This window comes from Lithobates pipiens, unplaced genomic scaffold (assembly GCF_037356315.1).
Source record: "Lithobates pipiens isolate NorthernLeopardFrog02 unplaced genomic scaffold, aLitPip1_a1.2 Scaffold_3, whole genome shotgun sequence".
Lineage (NCBI taxonomy): Eukaryota > Metazoa > Chordata > Amphibia > Anura > Ranidae > Lithobates > Lithobates pipiens.
Window position 1 is genome coordinate 168889173 of NW_027507790.1, and position 19681 is coordinate 168908853.

General features: G+C 40.6%; 1 protein-coding gene across 1 annotated transcript in view; it reads right to left on the reverse strand.

Annotated features, from left to right (window-relative positions):
• Window positions 1-774: 774 nt before the first annotated feature.
• RAD17 (RAD17 checkpoint clamp loader component) overlaps window positions 775-19681 on the reverse strand; it is a 40770-nt gene continuing 21863 nt past the window's right edge. The window contains exons 10-17 of the mRNA XM_077462472.1: window positions 19048-19159; window positions 15714-15908; window positions 11602-11690; window positions 10537-10683; window positions 8363-8509; window positions 6285-6405; window positions 6141-6198; window positions 775-1406 (exon numbers count right to left, since the gene is read on the reverse strand). Of these exons, the coding sequence (XP_077318598.1) occupies window positions 1148-1406; window positions 6141-6198; window positions 6285-6405; window positions 8363-8509; window positions 10537-10683; window positions 11602-11690; window positions 15714-15908; window positions 19048-19159 (1128 nt within the window). The 3' untranslated portion in view covers window positions 775-1147. The remainder of the gene's footprint in view (window positions 1407-6140; window positions 6199-6284; window positions 6406-8362; window positions 8510-10536; window positions 10684-11601; window positions 11691-15713; window positions 15909-19047; window positions 19160-19681) is intronic.

Consider the following 19681-nt stretch of genomic DNA (forward strand, 5'->3'; position numbering starts at 1 on the left):
ACCTCCACTCACGGCGCAGGCGCCGTTCATCTTCGGAGATTTTCCGAAGCTTCGCCTGCTACGTACGGCGCGGACACTATATGATGGCCGGACACTATATGGCAGAACGCCAGGCAGTGTGGAGGACAGTCTATGTGGACAGCTTTACCCTGGATGCCTGCCTACTTAGATGTGCCTCTTTAATCATCAGCCATGTGAATTGCTAAATGTTGTACCTTCATTAAATGTAACCATATTGCTACACTTAGGAGGCGCCTCTCTTATTTTGTACTCTGGAGCTCCTGCTGTATTTTGCTTCTAATCCCCTTGTGGAGGCTTTCATTTTTGGATGGACATTTTATGGTTAACGTGGTCACGTTGCTATAATCTTTTTATATGCATTATAAAACTGAAGGACTTACGAATAAATGGTTGTGGAACGAATCATCTAAAGTTTCCATTATTTCTTATGGGGAAATTTGCTTTGATATACAAGTGCTTTGGATTACAAGCATGTTTCCAGAACGAAATATGCTCACAATCCAAGGTTTTACTGTATAAAACTCCATGGTATTTAAATAAACATAAAAGATATCATAGTTCATGCACAGCACCACTCCTTAGTAAATACAAGATTGCAACCCACTCTATCAGATACAGGAATGTTTATGTTTTTGAGTACCATTGTGGCAATAGATGTATTTAGTACAGGAAGAAGACTTGGAGAAACAAAAACATTACATGCTTTAGATTTGCTTTGAAAAATAATGACCATTTTATAGTCATTGAAAATAAACATGGAAAAAAGTTTTTTTTTTTTTTTATTTACAAAAATAGTTTAGCGCAGAATTAAATAAACTACAGTTCACATTGTATATTTGTCACCTTGCAATACCCTTGTGACTATTCAGCTGAAGAGAATACTACATCTGTACACACAAGCAGTGCAGAGATAAAACACAAAACCTGCGCCTGGTTGTTTCACCATGAAAGGACACTTATCTTGTAACAAGAGTTCTCTTTGACCAATAAAAATGTGATGCTATGACTGACATGTTTGTCAAAAGACACATATGGGGGTGTAGCGATATAAATATGTCCATTTAGACCCCAATTCAATAAGGTCAGTAGAGGAAAAAGGTCCTGCAAATGGCCGATTTTGACAAGTTCAGTCACTGTCAAATTCCTCTATCTTTAATTCTTCATCTTCCAGAACTGCTTGAGCTGCTACAGGTTGAGGTTGGCTGGTTGGCAAATCTGCTTCCCCTCCTTGGCTTGAAGGTAGTAGTAATGCTTTATGCCCATCTCTACTTTTAGGTACAGCATTACCGCTTTCATTTATACTGGGCACATGGCTGGGATCCTCATCCTCATCACTGTCAGCATCTGCACCTGGATCTTTGTCAGTCAGTGCTTCGAGCTTCATTCTGGAAGAACAAAAATATAGGAACATTCAGAGGGCAGTAAATCCAAACCATGTAACACCAAAATAGATAAGTTAGTATGAAGTGAATGGCTACAACAGATAATTATTTAATTTCCTTTAATGCAACAAAAGCAGACAAACCGTCTCCATAGCACTGAACAGAACATTTAAGGGGATGAGAGGAGCCTGTCTTGTAGACAAACTGAAAGAGATGGGCAAGAAAGAGGCCAGCACTACTGTAATGCAGAACTCCAGCAGAAAACCACCCCAGAAACTTCCGGTGTAAGTTTCTGAGGTGGAATAAAGCCATGAAAGAGACAGAGGAGAACAGAACAAGAGTTCCATTTCCCATGGCCACTGATGTCTAAAAGCTCATAGTGGGGCAATAAGTGCATTGAAACCTTGATTCACATTGAGGTGAAAGAAGGAAGGATACCCCTGTGATATTGCTCGTCAAGAGGATTGATCTAGGAGGATCCATAGACATTATCAAGGCCCGGTTGGGTATAAACCTTCCTGGCGGTACTCCCGAGTCTGGCTCGGGGTGGAATTTTTATACCAAAAGGGGTAACCCTGAGCCAGACTCGAGATCGCATCGCTGGATCCAGGAGGAGGTTTACTTACCTTCTCCCTCGGATCCAGCGATGTCCCCCCCCACGCTGTACGAGCGAGCCGTGCTCCGCTCGATCTATCACGGAGCCGATCTCCGTGCCCTGCGAGCGTTGCGACGCACGGGGACGGAGATCTGCGCCAAATTCAAAAAGTGAAACACACACATTACATACAGTATAATGTAATCTTACAGATTACATTGCTGTATGTAATAATTTCACATCCCCCTTGTCCCTAGTGTTCTGTCCAGTGTCCTTCATGCAGCTTTATAATATAAAAACTGTTCTTTATGCCTGGAAACTGGAGATTGTCCATAGCAACCAAAACTGTCCCTTTACATCAAAAATGATTTTAGACCAGCTAGAAAACAGCGATAATAAATTGGAATCACTCGCAGAATTGAGCGATTGCGATTTGTGGGGAGATCCCTCATCAAATATTGAAAAGTAATGACAGTGACAATTCTGCAACTGAGCAAATTTCAGTGTTTTTGATTGAATTACATTATTGAATAATTTTTATTATTGTTATATTATTATTTGGTACAATTATTTATAATTATTTATTATATTATCATTTATGATTTCATTTTTCAAACTTTATCATAACCGGGATGTCTACTAGACTCTGGTTTGGACAGATTTAAGAGAGTTATTGCTAAGAATTACAGGACTACAATACAAAAACGCCAACTTTTCATGCAAAATAATTGTACCGCTTTTAGCACCTAAAATCCGAAATAATCATACTGCCAGGGAGGTTAAGCCACATGTGTGATTGACCTCCTGTAATAAGGGGTAAATACTAACTAGCTGGTAAGCGAGCATTTCTGCAAGTGATGGTGATTTCACAGCGGATCCTTTTCTTACAGTGGGGGATGTTGATGGCTTTCAAGCAAAGACTTTATCACTTCATCTCATGCGGATTTCATTTTATACTTTGGGTTATTTTTTTCACAGCTTTTTTCCTATGCTGGGATCACCATTGAGGTATTTGTAAATCGCTATTATGTCCCCTCTCGAGTGTCTCTTCTCCAGCTAGAATAAATTTAGTGCTTGTAATCGCGCCTCATATTTGAGGTCCTCCAATCCCCTTGTTAAAAATGTAGTTGCCCTTCTTTGCACTCTCTCCAGCTCCAGCACATCCTTTCTGAGAACTGGTGACCAGAACTGGACAGATTACTCCAGATGTGACCAGACAAGAGTTTTAGAAAAGTGGCAGAATTCGTTTTATCGCTGGAGTATATCCTCTTTTTTTATACATGCTAATATTCTGCCCGCTTTGGTAGCTGCAGCTAGACATTGCATGCTGTTGCTCAGTCTGACCCCTAGATCCTTGTCCATCCTTTATTCCCCCAGAGGTTCTCCCCCTAATGAGTAGTTTGCGTTTATGTTCTTAGCTCTATATCATTTATGAATAAATTAAACAGAATTGGTCATAAGACAGAACCTTTGGGTACCCCATTTACCACTCCAGACCAGTCTGAGTACATGTTATTTATCATGACCCTTTGGACATGCCCCTGTAACCAGTTTTCTATCCAAGAACAAACTTTATGTTCCACGCCTGCAGACCTCAGCTTGTAGATTAATGCCCCGTACACACGTTCCGATTATCGGACCACAAAAGTCGCTTTCGTACAGATCGTTCGATAATCTGATCGTTAGTACGCAGCTTTCGACAGCCGATCACGACAGTCCGTCCAACTAAATCCGAAGGAACAAACAGGAAAACTTTGGTCGGATGACAGCCCATCGTACGACAGTCGTGTAGTCAGTACAGTATGCGTCCGATAAAAGTCATTAGACAAACACCACGCATGATCGGAAACATGAAAATAAACCAGAAGGACACACAGGTCACACGTTTTTGACATCATTTAAAATACGGAGCTACGCACGACGGAAGATTTTTCCAGAATCGTACGACAAAAGTCTTACACACATTTTGCACTGTTGTATTCAATCTTAGTTGTATACAACAAAATGTGAACGATCGGTCTTACGATAATCGGAACATGTGTACGGGGCATAAGCGTTTAAGGGAGACTGTATCGAATGCTTTTGAAAAATCTAAATACACCACATCCACAGGCCTCTCCCCATCTAGATGGCAGTTCACTTCCCCGTAGAATGTTAGCAGATTAGTCTGGCAAGAACGACCCTCCGTAAACCTATGCTGATTACTACCAATAATACTGTTTTCATCAGAAAATTCTTGGATATTCCCTTATCATGCCCTCCAATAATTTTTTTTTTTTTTTAATCCCACTGACCACCAAGCCGAGGCATTTTCTACTCCCATTGCCCCCCCCTAAAGACTGAAGTATATATTATATTCAAGCAGCTGTTGTACCCGGGGCTGCCTTTATACAATGGCACTAGCAAACAGTATCTGTATCCGACAGGATGCAATCACCGTTCAGCTGATACTTTTCCACCTGGCTCAGCTGCAACAGGAGGTGCTTTCAAGATCACCCATGGCTTGAATTTCAACCGATTCATCAGTAATCAGTCAACATTTGAACGGTTTAAACCCTAAAGCTGGCCATAAATAACATAAAAAAATATTTCATTTGAGATGGTACTTGACCCCCTACCATTTTTATACAACAAATGCTCTCTATGTTGGAGCGGATGTGGTAATACAGGCAATCTACTGCATATTTTATGGTCCTGTAAAAACATTGACAGCTACTGGCTAATCTTTCAGTCGTTTTCAGAAGTAACAGGGATTAAAACAATGCTTAGTCCACCCTTAGCTATTCTGAACTTTGATATCGATCGATTTCTTGCTGGCTTCCGAGCCTTAGTTTTGCATAGTCTGTTAGCTGCAAGATTAAATATCACTAGTTGTTGGAAAAAAGATCTTGATCCTAATCTAACAGAGATTTTGGAGTTAGACAAGCCAAGTCAAATGGTATTCTGAAGCAACATGCCTCCAACCTCTAGAAGAATCCAAACACAGGGACAGTTAACCTAAATACATACCCACATGAACTATTTGAATTGCTCCCACAAATGCTTAGTGAAAATATGTCTCCCTGCCAGATACCCAACATCTTTCTCTCTCCCTCACCGTTGTCTTCTCAAACACATTTGCCTTAAACCCTCCTTCCTTCACTTAGCTCCTATTCCCCTAATGCATCCCTTTTACTCCAGAGGTGGTTCTGGCTAGCTTGGTAGATTGCTTTAAGAAAGGCCTGAATACTTTCCTAAATGTACATAATATAACTGGGTACTGACATTTATAGGTAAAGTTGATCCAGGAAAAATCTGATTGCCTCTCGGGGGATCGGGAAGGAATTTTTTTCCCTGCTGTAGCGAATTGGAGCATGCTCTGCTGGTTTTTTTTTGCCTGCCTCTGGATCAACTGTGGGTATATAAATTGGGTATATTGGATGGACTTGTGTCTTTTTTTCAACCTATGTAACTATATTTACTCTTCTTCCCAGATTCCACATACCATGTAATGACTACTAATGAGATTCACTCCAAATGCTCCCTCAGGTCCACTCCAGTTAGTCTGAAGTCACATGTTGCATAGTGCTATTCTAGAGGATGTAACACAGTGCTCAATAAATCCCAGGCGCCAGGTCATAGAAATTACATCCTGGTCCCTGGGCTTTTGTCAGCCCATTCACTGTTGCAGGGATGCACAATTTGTATCGCCTGATGGCCGACTGCCGGCCTATTGCTTCCACACACGCAGGTAAAGTGGCCCCCAGCTATGTATCTCGGACTCAGCTTGCCCATCTGCAGGCCTGAAACAGGCATAGCAGACGCTACAGGGTAGAGGGAGGGACTGCTCTCCTCCTCATCTTGTTCCTGACCCAGAAGCGATGTGTATAAGATCACTTTTGGGACAGTTTCCCCAGCCAGCATTGAGGCCCCCCACATATACAAAGTGCACGTGGTGGGGTGCCTACGCATGAAAGCGGCAATTGTGATACACATTGTGGCATCAAATTTTACCATAGATGAGAATAAATCACATCCTCTAACTTTCAACTTTGAAATAACAGGGCATTACAACTGTTACAATGGCAGCAGTGAAGAAAGAAATTCAGAAAGCAACACATCGGCTACTCAGAAGTACAAAACCGAATTCTGAGAATAATTACCTTGCAAAATGCCTCTTCAAAGGTAATCGGCCAACATCCTGGATAAATGCAATTTGAGCTGGGTAACAAAAAAATATAAAAAATTTAAATGAAGATCAGCAGATGTGTATTCTACATTATTTTTGTCCCATATGTGTTTCTTACCTGGATTTCTCAAGGGATTTGTAAGCTGAGCCAGGTATGGGATCACCTGGGTTTGAAGGCACAATGGTGAGGAACAGAAAATTGAAAACAGTTCTCTAGCTGCAAGAGAGTTTTCCTGATACTGTAAAAAAGTAAAAATGGAGACGTTACCCCGATTAAATAATTGTTAATCATGTTTTTAATCCCTGTGTAAACTACTCTATCTTTTTTATGAAACGTATTATTGCCATCCGATTTACACCTAGCAAATGGCACAGGTGAAAACAGTGAAAAAATCCTGTAGCCCAACTCTGGCTTTAAGGGAAGATGCACAAATGTTTTCAAGGGTTTGTTTCTTACATGGCATTTAATAGTGAACTCTGTGTATTGAGTCACTTACCTATACATCCACATCCTGCTGATATACCAGCAAGAACTCACAAGCACCCACGGTGCTGCAGTTTTCTCTGCCTTTGTTTCTTTTTGGAAGCACATACAGTATCTCACAAACTTGAGTACACCCCTCACATTTTTGTAAATATTTTATTATTTCTTTTCATGCGACAACACAAAAGAAATGAAAATGTCTAAATTGGGCTCAATTAGCCATTTTCCCTCCCTGGTGTCGTGTTACAAGGTCTCAGGTGTGAATGGGGAGCAGGTGTGTTAAATTTGGTGTTATCGCTCTCACTCTCTCACACTGGACACAGGAAGTTCAACATGGGACCTCATGGCAAAGAACTCTGAGGATCTGAAAAAAAGAATTGTTGCTTTAAATAAAGATGGCCTTAGGCTATAAGAAGATTGCCAAGACCCTGAACCTCATATCCACAGAGTCGCTTCTGCACTCTACGACTGGCTGTCCAAACTGAACCCCTAAACCCTGGTCTGGTCTCAGGAGTGAATGAACTTTGCCTACTGCCACACCTGGACTTTGGAACTATTTCCATATCACACTAGCTGTGTTTCCAGCCCTCTATCTTTTTTCATTTTAAAAAGCAATGTAGTCTTTCCTTACTAGAAGCTTTTTCTTTTAAAAATAATTAAAACGGTAAAGTGGTTGTAAACTTTTGATTTCTTTTAAATAACAAACACGCCTATACTTACCTGCTCTGTGCAATGGTTTTGCACAAAGCAGCCCTGATTCTCTTCTTCTGGGGTCCACTGTCGCCACTCCTCTATTGGGTGCGCCCATGAAAAGCTGCTTTCCATGGGGCCTGACTCCTGAGTCCCGCTGCTGCATCCATTGACACAGGCAGGACTCGGCCTCGGCCCTGCCCCCACTCCCATGTCACGGCATCTGTCCAACAAGGAGAGTGACAGCGACTGGAGCCGCTGCGCTCATGCACATTTCTGAATTGGATTGGCCTCAGGTAAAAAAAATAAAAAAGAAAAAAAGAAAAAAAAAAGAAAAAAGGGGGTGGTCGGGGGGAGTAGCTGTAGCACAGAAGGTTTTTCACCTTAATGCAAAGAATGTATTAAGGTGACAAACTTAAGGCTTTACAACCACTTTAAATTAAATAAGCACACAGGCAACAAAGAATGGAGGCATAGCAAACCAGGTATAAATAACCACCATGGCAAACAGGAATGTGAATATATAAAACAAATGCAAAAAATAAAAATAAAACACAACTTAAAACTATATATAAATAATCATAGCAAACAGAAATGTATAAGTTCTAGTACACTGACATGCAATAAAACCAGTTTGTTTATATTCTGCTTGTGAATTTCATGCTGCGGATGATCTGGTAGGTTTAATGGTTAGTTTGACATGCTATTATGTTTTTTGGTGTCATTATCAAAAAAATGAATAAGCAAGATCTACTATTCAGAGTGGTCTTAAAAAATATATCAGGCTAAGAAATATACTGGGAATTAGCTTATTCAATGTTATCATAGTGATGAAATATTTCCGAAGTATCAGGAATAGGACTTACAAAATAAGAAATGTGGTTCACTTAATCCATTAAAACGGTGGATATGATTTCTTGTTAATCTAGATTCGTGTATGTATTTGAAGAACAATTGGTGAAATGTAAAAACTATACAGCTTTAATGGGAAAACATGTAGTAAAAAGAATTGTTTTTGCTACCTTTTTATTAACCAAAAGCCATTGTGGTTTGTGAAGAGGCCGAAATCCAACTCCTGACTGACTGTTGGCAAAAGCCCTGGAGCTGTTGGAATGTATAACTCCTCTGCAGGCCACTGATGAGCTGTAAACATTGAGGGTTGTCCGGGACTGCAAAAGAAAAAAAAAAGGAAACATGAAACTACGGAGTTAGTTAGAAGAGCCTAGAATCACACAAATTAAAGTGGTTCCAAAAGCTAAAATATTTTTACCTTAATGCATTCCCTGCATTTAGATAAGAAATTACTTGCTGTGCCCCCCTCCCCCTTCTAAACACTTAATGACTCCTGGATTGAGCCAGCGCTGTGCCCAGCTGTAGTCTTCTCTCCTCTCTCCTTCATGTGTGGACTGACAGGCAATAGCAGGAGCCATTGGTTCCTTTTGCTCTCAGTCAAATCTAGTGTGGAGGGAGTGGGGGGGCAGGGCGGGATGCGCTGTGTGTGTGTTAATAGACCCACACAGCCCAACTTGGGAGCAAGCTATTAGGTGCACACCCCTAGGAAGTGGCTTCCAATAGAGCACACCAAGAAGGGGAGGTGCCTAGAGGGCTGTTGGGGGACCCCAGAAGAGGAGGTTTGGGGCTGCTCTGTGCAATACCATTGCACTGAGCAGGTAAGTATAACATGTCTGTTATTTCAAATAAAGGGATTATCAAGTCTCAGTTTTAACCACGTCAACTCCTGTACCTACTGTATATACCCCAAACAATCTACTCAATGGTACTTGCAGACTACGCATCTACAGCCATTCCTGCTGTGTAATACAAAAGAATATCCAGCTCTTCTCACAACTGGTAGTTTCTGGTGATAGCAGCAGGGGGAGCAGCTGCAGGGGGAGCAGCTGCAGGGGAAGAGGAGTAGGAATTAAAAGGATGCACCTTACCATTGAACTTTTTTTTTGGACGAATCTCTTAAGCCAGATATACGGGGATAGAAATTTGTCCGGTTCAGCGGGGACTGGCCAAATTTCGATCCATGTATGAGCAAGCTCGATGGACACAAGCCCAGCCAGCCTGTTGGAAAATGTTCTTTTGATCAGCGCTGCCGGTTGCTGACAGTGGTGCTGATCAGTGTATTCTAATGGGGATCCCTGATGTCAGAATACAAAGACACAGCGGGAAGGATTTCCCATCCACATGAAGTGTGTGGATAGGGGAATCAAAACAGAGAAGTCATGTATGGCCAGCCTTACATTCAAAATTCCTAAATGGTTAAAAGCGTATTTATATACTATACAATACCATCACACTATGAAGCTCCTATAAAGGCCCATTTTACAAATCTATTTTTCTGACAATAAAATATTGTCACTCTGGGGCCACCAACTGTTAGTGAAAACCATACACCTTTGTGTAATCACCTAAAATTTGGTATGTGGTTTCCTGTTGCAAGGGCTCATGCATGCCCATCTGTTTTCCCATCCATGTCAACAAGTGTATGTTTTCTGCTGAAAGAGAATAGCAGCTATGTCTGGAATTTACACACACAAGTGCTTAGGTCAGTATAAGGTCTATTCTCATTCCAAGGTTTCAGTCGGTCAGCTATGATTCAGATGTGTTTTGTTTTTACATTCCGAGATAAGCTCGGAACAGTTAGGCTCTAGGCGTTGCTATTTTACAGGCGTTTTTGCAGTGTTTTTGTACAGGCGTTTTGAAGTTCAAAAGGACACCAATGTAAAAGAATTAAAACGCCTGTAATCTGCCAAAAAAAAAAAGCTCACGTACTTTGAGCGTTTTTCTTTAGGCGGCAGAACGCTCAGATGTGAACAGCGGCCATTGAAAAGAATGGGATTTGTCTTGGGTGTTCTTAGAGCTGAGGCTTTAGTGCAGAAAAACACCCAAAAATGCCTAGGTGTGAACGGAGCCTTAAGATGACGGCTTTTTTTCTGTCAGTGTCATTTCCACAATTCCCACAAAGCTAAAGATTTAGGGTTCACAGAAGAGCTCCGTTGCCACATAAGTGCACAAGGCCACAGGATGGGGAAAACCAGTGTGAATCCCTACTGCATGCAGTATATTATCCTGTACGTTACACTACACATAAGCTGGCACTTAAACTGTTTGTAAAGCTAAAACTTTTTATCGCTATCATTTAGAGAAAGAATGTGAAAACTAAATTGATTCAGATTAAGTTCCTTACATTCCAGTCCCCAGTGAGAATGTCTGCTGTACTAAAGTACTCGCTGGCTCGGACAACATCATCAATATCAGAGAAAAAGTCCAGATAGTTTTGGTGAAGATAGAGGTTGAACAGCTCGCTTCGCATATGTGATTTCTCTACAACAACCTGAGAGTAGAAAGAAAAAAAAAAAAATCATTTTGCATTCATACACTGCACAGACACACTCAGCATACAGTAATTGTTTTACTGATTATAATCATGTATATATAATCATTATAATCAAGATATACGCTCTCTCAAATAAAACAAAACACATATACACCTATACATAAAAAGAGCACAGTGCAAGTGCGTCTCTTCTAAACAAATATCAAATGGAATATTCAAAATATTACACTGCATCAAATAATCATTTTGTTGCTTAGTCTTTATTTTCTAGGATTGTTTTCCTTTTGAACAAAATAATTTCTGATTGGTAAGCTACAATATCACATTTTTGGTTTTGGGTTTAATATCACTTTAATTACACGTAGTATGCCTCTGATGGGTTTGGAGTGTGAAGGTAAGTGTAAGACATAAAGAGAACAGATTTAAGCCTCATACACAAGGTATGATTGTTGGCAGGGGATTATTTGTTGACAGACTGTTGTCTTAAAATCTTAGCGTTAGTACACTCCTTTTGACAATTGTTGTCCAACTTTCGGCCAACAAATGTTGGATGGCAGGCTAGTAAATTTTCAGCAGACAACGGTTTGACGTCAGATTTTCAGATGGTCAGTACACAAATCCGTCACACAAAAGTCGAAAGTACAAACACGCTGCTCGGAATCAATGCTCACCAAACACAAAATTAGGAAAAGGGACCCAAAGGGTTGCTCTCAAGAGCTGAAATTCCTTGCAGTACATCACAACGTTCGTGTTTGTGGCACGACAATTGTGTAGTTAGTATGCAAAACAAGGTCCTGGCACATGCCCTTTTGACAAGAACCAGACGCTCGGTTGGCCAACAATCGTACCGTGTGTACGAGGCTTTAGGAGTTCCCCTTATAAAACAAACATTTAATGTCTATAAAGCAGGCTCACCTCAGGAAAGACAAGCAGCAGGTCTCTATCATGTTGAGACAAGTGTGCTGGCAATTTTTGGAAGTTGGAGTCAGGGGTTGGTACTTCTCCTAGGAAAAGAGCAGTTAAAAACAATATTTATTTACATACAAATATTTATATTATATATATATATATATATATATATATATATATATACATATATATATATATACATATATATACACACACACATACATATAAATATTTACATAATATAGCTAAAGAGAGAGCTATATATATATATACATATATACATACATATACATATATATATATATATATATATATATATATATACACATATATACATACATACATACATACATACACACACACACACTGTAAGTAGACTAACATAAAACACACGAAACCGAGATGCAACAGTGTGTGTTAAAGAAAACTAATGTCGTAATACAGAAAATGCAATTTCTTCACTTTCCTTTGTTTATCTCTTTTACATTAAACTAAAGCCGGCTATAGAGGGTTACAATATATGGGTAAACTGAATGTACCCAAGATCACCTCAGGTACAACCAGCCTGTCGGATTTTACATACCATTATTGCTAGTGTCTGTTATAGCAATAATCACTGTGTACTCCCAGCAAGGGCAGCTTCCCCCACCGGGGGAACACAATGGGTCCATGAAAGGCATTCCCCCCTATCAACACAGTTAGTGTTGATGGGGGAATCGAGCAATATGTGGTTGCAGGAAAGAAAATTGCTCGGTCTCTGGCTTTACTCCTAGCAATTCAACGGTGGACTTAAAGCGGTTCTTCACCCTAAAGGGGAAGTTCCGCTAGTATTATCCCTCCCCCCCTCCGGTGCCACAATCGGCACCTTTCAGGGGGGAGGGGGTGCAGTTACCTGAATAATCCAGGTAACTGCACCCACTTCCGGCCAGACCGCCGCAGACCCCCGCATCGCTCCGCCCCCCCCCCTGTTGTGTTCTGGGAAACACACAGTTCCCAGAGACACAGCGGGGGACCATAAGAGAAGCGCAGCGCGACTCGCGCATGCGCAGTAGGGAACCGGGCAGTGAAGCCCTCATGCTTCACTTCCCGATTCCCTGACAGAGGATGGCGGCGGTGGCTGCAGCGAGACGAGCGATCGCTCGTCATCTGCCGCCGACATCGCTGGAACCTTGGACAGGTAAGTGTGATATTATTAAAAGTCAGCAGCTGCAATATTAGTAGCTGCTGGCTTTTAATATTTTTTTTTTAGGTGCAGCTCCTCTTTAAGTTCCACCTTCTGTCTGCATGCTAGACCTGGTGCAATGAAGATGAGCCTATTTAGCTTCACTCCAAGTGATGTCACTGTTCTGAAGCAAATACTCAGCTCAGGAGTCTAAGAATGACAACTTCCATCTAAGGCATTTAAAATCACCAGATTCACTTTAAGTTAAAGGGTTACTCAAAACAATGTTCCTCTACATTTTGGGCAAAATTTGGTAAAGTTTTATCAAGGTCAGGTCATTTATTATTTCTATTTCCTCTGAGCTACACTTCCATATTCCTCTCTTTGAAGTGCTTGCTATATTTATTCCCAAAGTGAACTTTTTAGGAGAGGGGTGACAAAAGTAATAAAGTTTGAGCAGACACCGTAAATTCTCAAGAAATAAGGTAGAAATTCTGATTGCACCACAGAGCTTTGGGTTTAAATTTGGAACGAGTTGCATGGTAAAAAGAGGAAGAAAAAAGTTGAAGAAAAAATTCCCCTTAAAGTGGAGGGCCACCCTGAAAACCAAAAAATGTTAAAAATGACAAAAAAAAATCTAAAAAAAATAAAATGAGAAATTTTTTTTTTTTTTTTTACTTACCAGAAATGCCTGTTGCTAGGCACTTTATCCTAATCTTCCTCTTCCTCCTCCGCGGAGATCTTCTGTCTTCGTCGCGGCGTCTTCTGGGTAATGGGTCGCGCTGTGTTCTGGGAACTGTGTGTTCCTGAACACAGCGCGTCCCATTCAGAAAGCACTGCGGGACTCGCGCATGCGCAGTAGTTCCGGGACTCGCGCATGCGCAGTAGGAAACGGGCAGTGAAGCCGTAAGGCTCCGCTGCCTGTTTCCCTTACAGGGAATGGCGGCGCCGGGACCCGAGGGACGGCTCGGCCTCGGGCGGCCGACATCGCGGGCGCCCTGGACAGGTAAGTGATTTTATTAAGTCAGCAGCTGCAGTGTTTGCAGCTGCTGACTTTTTTATTTTATTTTTTTTAAACTGGCCCTCCTCTTTAATACTTATGAATAGAAGTACTTAGGGGTTGATTTACTAAAACTGGAGAGAGCAAAATCTGGGGCAGCTGTGCATGGTAGACAATCAGCTTCTTCAATTAAAGGATATGTTCACCTTTACAAAAAAAATAAAAATAAAAAAAATGCATTTTTATTTTTTTGTAATGGACCTGTAAAGCAATGCACCCACTATCAGCAGATCATGAGTGTAATGCCACAATCCTGTAGACTGTCTGGATCTGTCTAGCCATATCTCTGATACAGGTAAGCAGTTAAACTGCGACAGGAAGACTTATTAAACTACCACAGCGCTCAACAGCACTGTGGTAGTTCATTGAGAACTACAAGCTAACAGCCGCCAAGGCTGTTGGACCTTGTAGTTTTCCTATTCACAGAAAACTGAATAGATGACTCGGCTGGTTGGAGCAGTTTGTCCGCGTTTTTCGCAGATTGTGACAGTTAACAGGGAGAAAAAGATTCCCCATTAGCTGTCAGGACAGGGGATTGGGGGCCGATACATCTGTAACATATTACAAAAGGTGAACTTATCCTTTAAGCTTTGACAAAAATAAATAAAAAATTGGATTGGTTTCTAAGCACAGCTGCACAAGATTTTGCACTCTCCAGTTTTAGTAAATCAATCCCTTAGTGTAAAAGGAAGCATTATACATACTGACAACAAAACACAACCAAGAGTGTAATTTGTATGCACTCTATATCTTAATACATAGAGGGAATACAAAACTGAACCATACTACAGAATACTTCAGTTCCTGTATTTTTGATAGCCTGTCTTCATAGATCGCTAGTGCCGGACTCCTCCAAAATGGCGCAGAGAGAGTAACAGGATGTGCTCAGACCAGAAAACAGAAGTAGCGGCTGGAACACAAGCCGGGGCCCCCACTTCCAGTCTATGTACACCGTGTACATTCCAAGCTTCCATTAGACGCAAGGAGTGCAGTTTACAGATTCTTGGCACAATGGGCTAACTAATTGGGATACCAAATCTGCAATCCGCATGGTACACTTTACAGGTTTTGGGAGTAATAATAATAATAATAATAATAATAATAGGTATGCCCTAGCTACTTATACCTTTATTATATGTGTACATACAGTTGCTGTCCCATTAGGAACATGGTTTTACACATAAGGTAGTACTCATTCTCCTCCCCCTCCTTATGTGGAAGGTACTTCTGGCCCTAATATTATGGGAGCGTTAGCGATTAGGCTAATGCCCTGCACAAACAGTCGGGCATTCTGACAACAAAATCCATTGGATGGATCCATTCTGACAACAAAATCCATTGGACGCGTACGACGGGACTATAAACGGGCCAGTAGCCAATAGCTTTCGTCTTGTAATTTATTCTGAGCATGCGTGGCACTTTTTCCAAAATTTTAGATCCCGCTCTCAAAATTTGTGTACAAGGCATAAAAGTGTGTGTGTGTATATATATATATATATATATATATATATATATATAGCTGTAAGATCAGTTGCTATCTGGCTCTGATAAAGATGGGTTACCTGGGGAGGTCCCCCTTAAGCTGGAGGTTCCGACAAAGTTGGGAAATTGTTGCCACTTGTAGTAGCTCTATGTGTGAGCATACTACCTACATTTGTGAGAAGTTTTTATTTATCTTATTTTTTGTTTAATACACTAGGCCAGTGTGCCCTCTGTTTTTCATTTTCTACAGTGTTCTGAGGACAACCCCAGTCCTAGAGGGCAGCAAGGCTGTGCAGCTATATTCACGTGGGACTGCGGTGTTATCCTTAGGTTTGCACCGTCACACCAGTGTGCAGGAGAATATCGTTGTTGTTCATGTTACAAAATACTTTATAATAGATGAACAGATCTTACTTTTGCAGTAAAGTATTTTTCCCAAAGCCCTAAACAAGAAAAGCGAAGCATCTTTTCCTCCAATGGCTTGGATATTATCTGCATTTTCCATAACTTTCTCAGATTTCTTTTTACTCTTCCCCTTGGATGATGTTTTATCTGACTTTATTGATCTGCTTTTCTTTTTAGACCAGAAGTCACTTGATAAGGAAGAATCTAAAACAAATCAATGACAAGTACAGATTCATTACAATTTACTTCACAAAAAAAAAAAAAGTCTTAAATAAAAACATACATTGAGGGACTGGAATTAACATGTTTCATGCAATAGAGTGACTACACTAACTGTATATTGAGGGGCAATGTTGTCACCCTTGAGCAGGATGTGAGTTAGGACAACAGAACAACATTCCCTCCCCTAATCTCAATAACATAGGTGGGAGGTGTTCTGTAGCTCACAGAGGTGAACTAGGCAGGGCTAATAATGCAGACTGCACAGAAGAGCACTGGAATTCTGGCAAGATCAACAATTCTTTGTTTGTACATATCAAACAAATATAACAAGCTACTTCACGTATTATATTTAGAAAACAAAAAGGTAACTAATAAGTTCATGGTTAATTTTTACACACATTTATATATGTATCTATATACATTTTTAGACACTGGTTTTAGACACATTTTGCTCTACAAACTTACCCCAAAAAATAGTTACTCCTTTTTATTAAACTGCTACATTCAGAAGCAATATCTGTTTGTCTCTGCATGTTAGCATGAAAGATATATCTATCTATATATATCATTTTAAATTGTACTATGTTGCTTCAGCTCTTTTTCAGGAACGGTGGTCTCAAGCATCAATCAGCAACTATGGTTTGGACAATCCTCACCAAAAACCTGATCAATCCGGATTTACTTGGTGCTGCATATTCAAACTAAGTCTGCATTCACACCTGACCATTTTCAGCTCCTAAAAAGCCCAACCAGCAAAATCCCATTCATTTCAATGGCACCTGTTCACATCTGAGCGTTTTGTTACCTGACACAAATGCTCAAAACATCGGTAAAACACGCAGCAAAATCGCAATAAAAACACAGTAAAAATGCACGACTGAAACGCTCAGGTGTGAATGCAACCTAAACTGAAAAAAGTACATGCAAATCCCCTCATGCTAGTCAAGAGTAATTAAATGTAAAAAGAATTTAAGGAGTTTCTTAAAGCGCAACTCCACTTTTGTTGATTAAAAAAAAAAAAAAAAAAAATACATTCCCCTCTGGGTAATCTATGTACAATGCAAGGATTATAACAACCTTTGCTGAAGGTTCCTACTTTTTGTTATTCTGAAGAAATCCCTGTGTGTTTGTCTGTACTGAGTGGGTCTAATAGGAGTGGTTCATAATTATCTATCAGTTGTGCACCTGCAGGGCACTAATGAGGAAAGCTGCAGGGCCGCATCCCTTTAGACTTGTTCCTATTGGAAATATCTCACTAAAAATGAAATTTTTGTTGCAGGGGATGCCTGAAATCTGACTTGTATCCAAGGCAGACTTCTGGAAAAATTGGTGAGCCAATCACACAAGCAGGAAATTATGTTTCTGGGGAGTGGTCAGTACACATTCTGTGTACAAAACAACTCCATGTAGCCATATTGCTTTGCATTTATAGAAAATGACAGTGGCTGCAGATTGAAATAGAAAGATAATTATAAATAACATTCAATTACAATATGACTTGTATCGCAATTGTACACGCTATTTTTTCTTTATTTGCGATTTTTCTTTCCACCCACGAAAGTGGAGTTACCCTTTAAATCTATCAGGAGACAAAAATCGGTGTGTGCTCTGTGCTTGAGTTCCTAGACCTGCCTACCTGCTGAGTCATTACGCTCTCCCTATTTATATTTTTTATGTTATAGAAGGCTTAAAACACAAAATGGTGGGCGGGAGCACCCACAAATCTCATATGAACAAAAATAAAGTTGAGAAATCTGGCAAGGAGATCTCACATCTAGAGCAGCCTTTTTCAACGACGGTACCTTTTTGGTTATTCAGGGGTGCCTTGTCAAAATGCCAAAAATTGCCTCAGATTGCTCAAAAATTGTGTGCAAGCCAGCGGGTGGCTACGACCTAGTATTTTGCATTGTGCAACATTACAACCATGGGCACTGTGCAGGCCAGATGCCAGCGTCCTAACAACCATTGACATCATTGGTCGATAAGGAGAACATTGTGCACCTGCACAGTATCCTTGTCTGACACCCCATCAGCTTCTCTCTCTCAGCAACAGGGTCGAGTTAGCTGCATGGGGGAAAGAAAATGAGGAAGAAATGCTGGAATACTTGTTAGTAGAAGTGTAGGTTTAGGAGATATTTCTTGGACCTACAGGTAAGCCTTAATCTAGGCTTACCTGTAGGTCATAGTGGTTTGTAAGGGTTTACAACCACTTTAATAGTTTAGATTTTTACGTTTTTTTTCCAATGTGGCGCCTTTAAAAGGGTGCCTTGACCTAAAAAGTTTGAGAAACACTGATCTAGGGTATCCAAGACATGCAGCAAGTCAGGGTGGACTTACAGCAAACTACAATTATAGCATTACTTTTGGGTGGACTGACTCTTTAAACCTCACGTATAAAAGCACCAAATCTTCTGATGTACACACTCACTAGGACATATCCCTAGCTGCTGTAGTAAACACACTTTCCAGTACGTATGACATAAATGTACCTGAAGAAGTCTCCTTGATGCTAAACCCTGTCACGTGGTAGTCCTCTCCTCTTCTGAAAATCTATATACTCCCTATGCTGGTCCAGCTCCTCCACTGCTCCATTCACCTCCTTACAACCCTTTTATGTAGCTGCTTGAGAAGAAGGAAAGTGGTATACTATATAGCAGTGCTTCCCAACCTCATTCCTCAAGCACCCCCAACAGGTCAAGTTTGGGAAATTTCCATTGACAAGAATTTAAAGTACCTGTGCAGAAATAAGGAAATCCTGTAAACATGACCTGTTGGGTGTACTTGAGGACTGAGGTTGGAAACTTTACATCTGCTAGGGTACCGAAATCACATGCCCAATAAAAAAGAATGGAATAACTCCGCCTTGCAACAAAGGCACACATGGGGAAAACTAAGTAACAAAAAGGTTGAGTGTTACCACGCCTCAAACCCACCAAAGGTTTTAGGATAGGCACAACAAACAAACCTATGTGTATGGGTAGGAAGAGTAGCTATTTTGTCTATTAGAAGTCCAAGTTTCAGGAATACACACAATATACATTATATACTAACAAATCTATCACTGGAAGATACAGAAACACAAAATATGCTTGGAATCACCCCCCAAGTTCACACACTGTACCTTTAAGTGCTGAGAACTGCAGGCTATTAATGGCACTTCTGATGTCTCCATTGCTTCCCGAACACAGTAACTCAAGTGCTTGCTTGTCTGGAATAACACATTTTCCCCCACTCTTAAAAACAAAAAAGAACCACAACAACATGAAGAGTAGTTACAAACCAAGAAAGCGACATATTAAATCAATAGAGACAGAAAGCGCAGCGGACTCAAGGCTAACGTTTTTCTTATACACTGTAAGTGCAATCTATATTTTTGGATTTTAAATAATAAAAGGTTTTACGCTATTGGAGCTTCACTTTCCTTCTATGTAAATGATGTGCATCCTTGAACTCTGACCATATGAGAGATTTACTGGAGAGGGGTATCCATCAATCCATCCAATAGAAGAGGCGGTTTAAGGAGAGCAGTGAAAGATCTATCCTGGAGTGGGGGAGAGCCTTATACTTAAGTGCGTTCTGTGACCCTCTGTAATGGGGGGGGGGGGGTCATAGTGTTCTGGTAAGAAGTAGATCTGTACACCTTGGTGATGGACTGGGCACTCTATGAGTGGAGGATTTCTTTTTTCTGCATTCAAGTTGATTTGAGAGACTTTTTCACGGCTATTTTATTTATTATTACATGGTGTTCAGTGTCT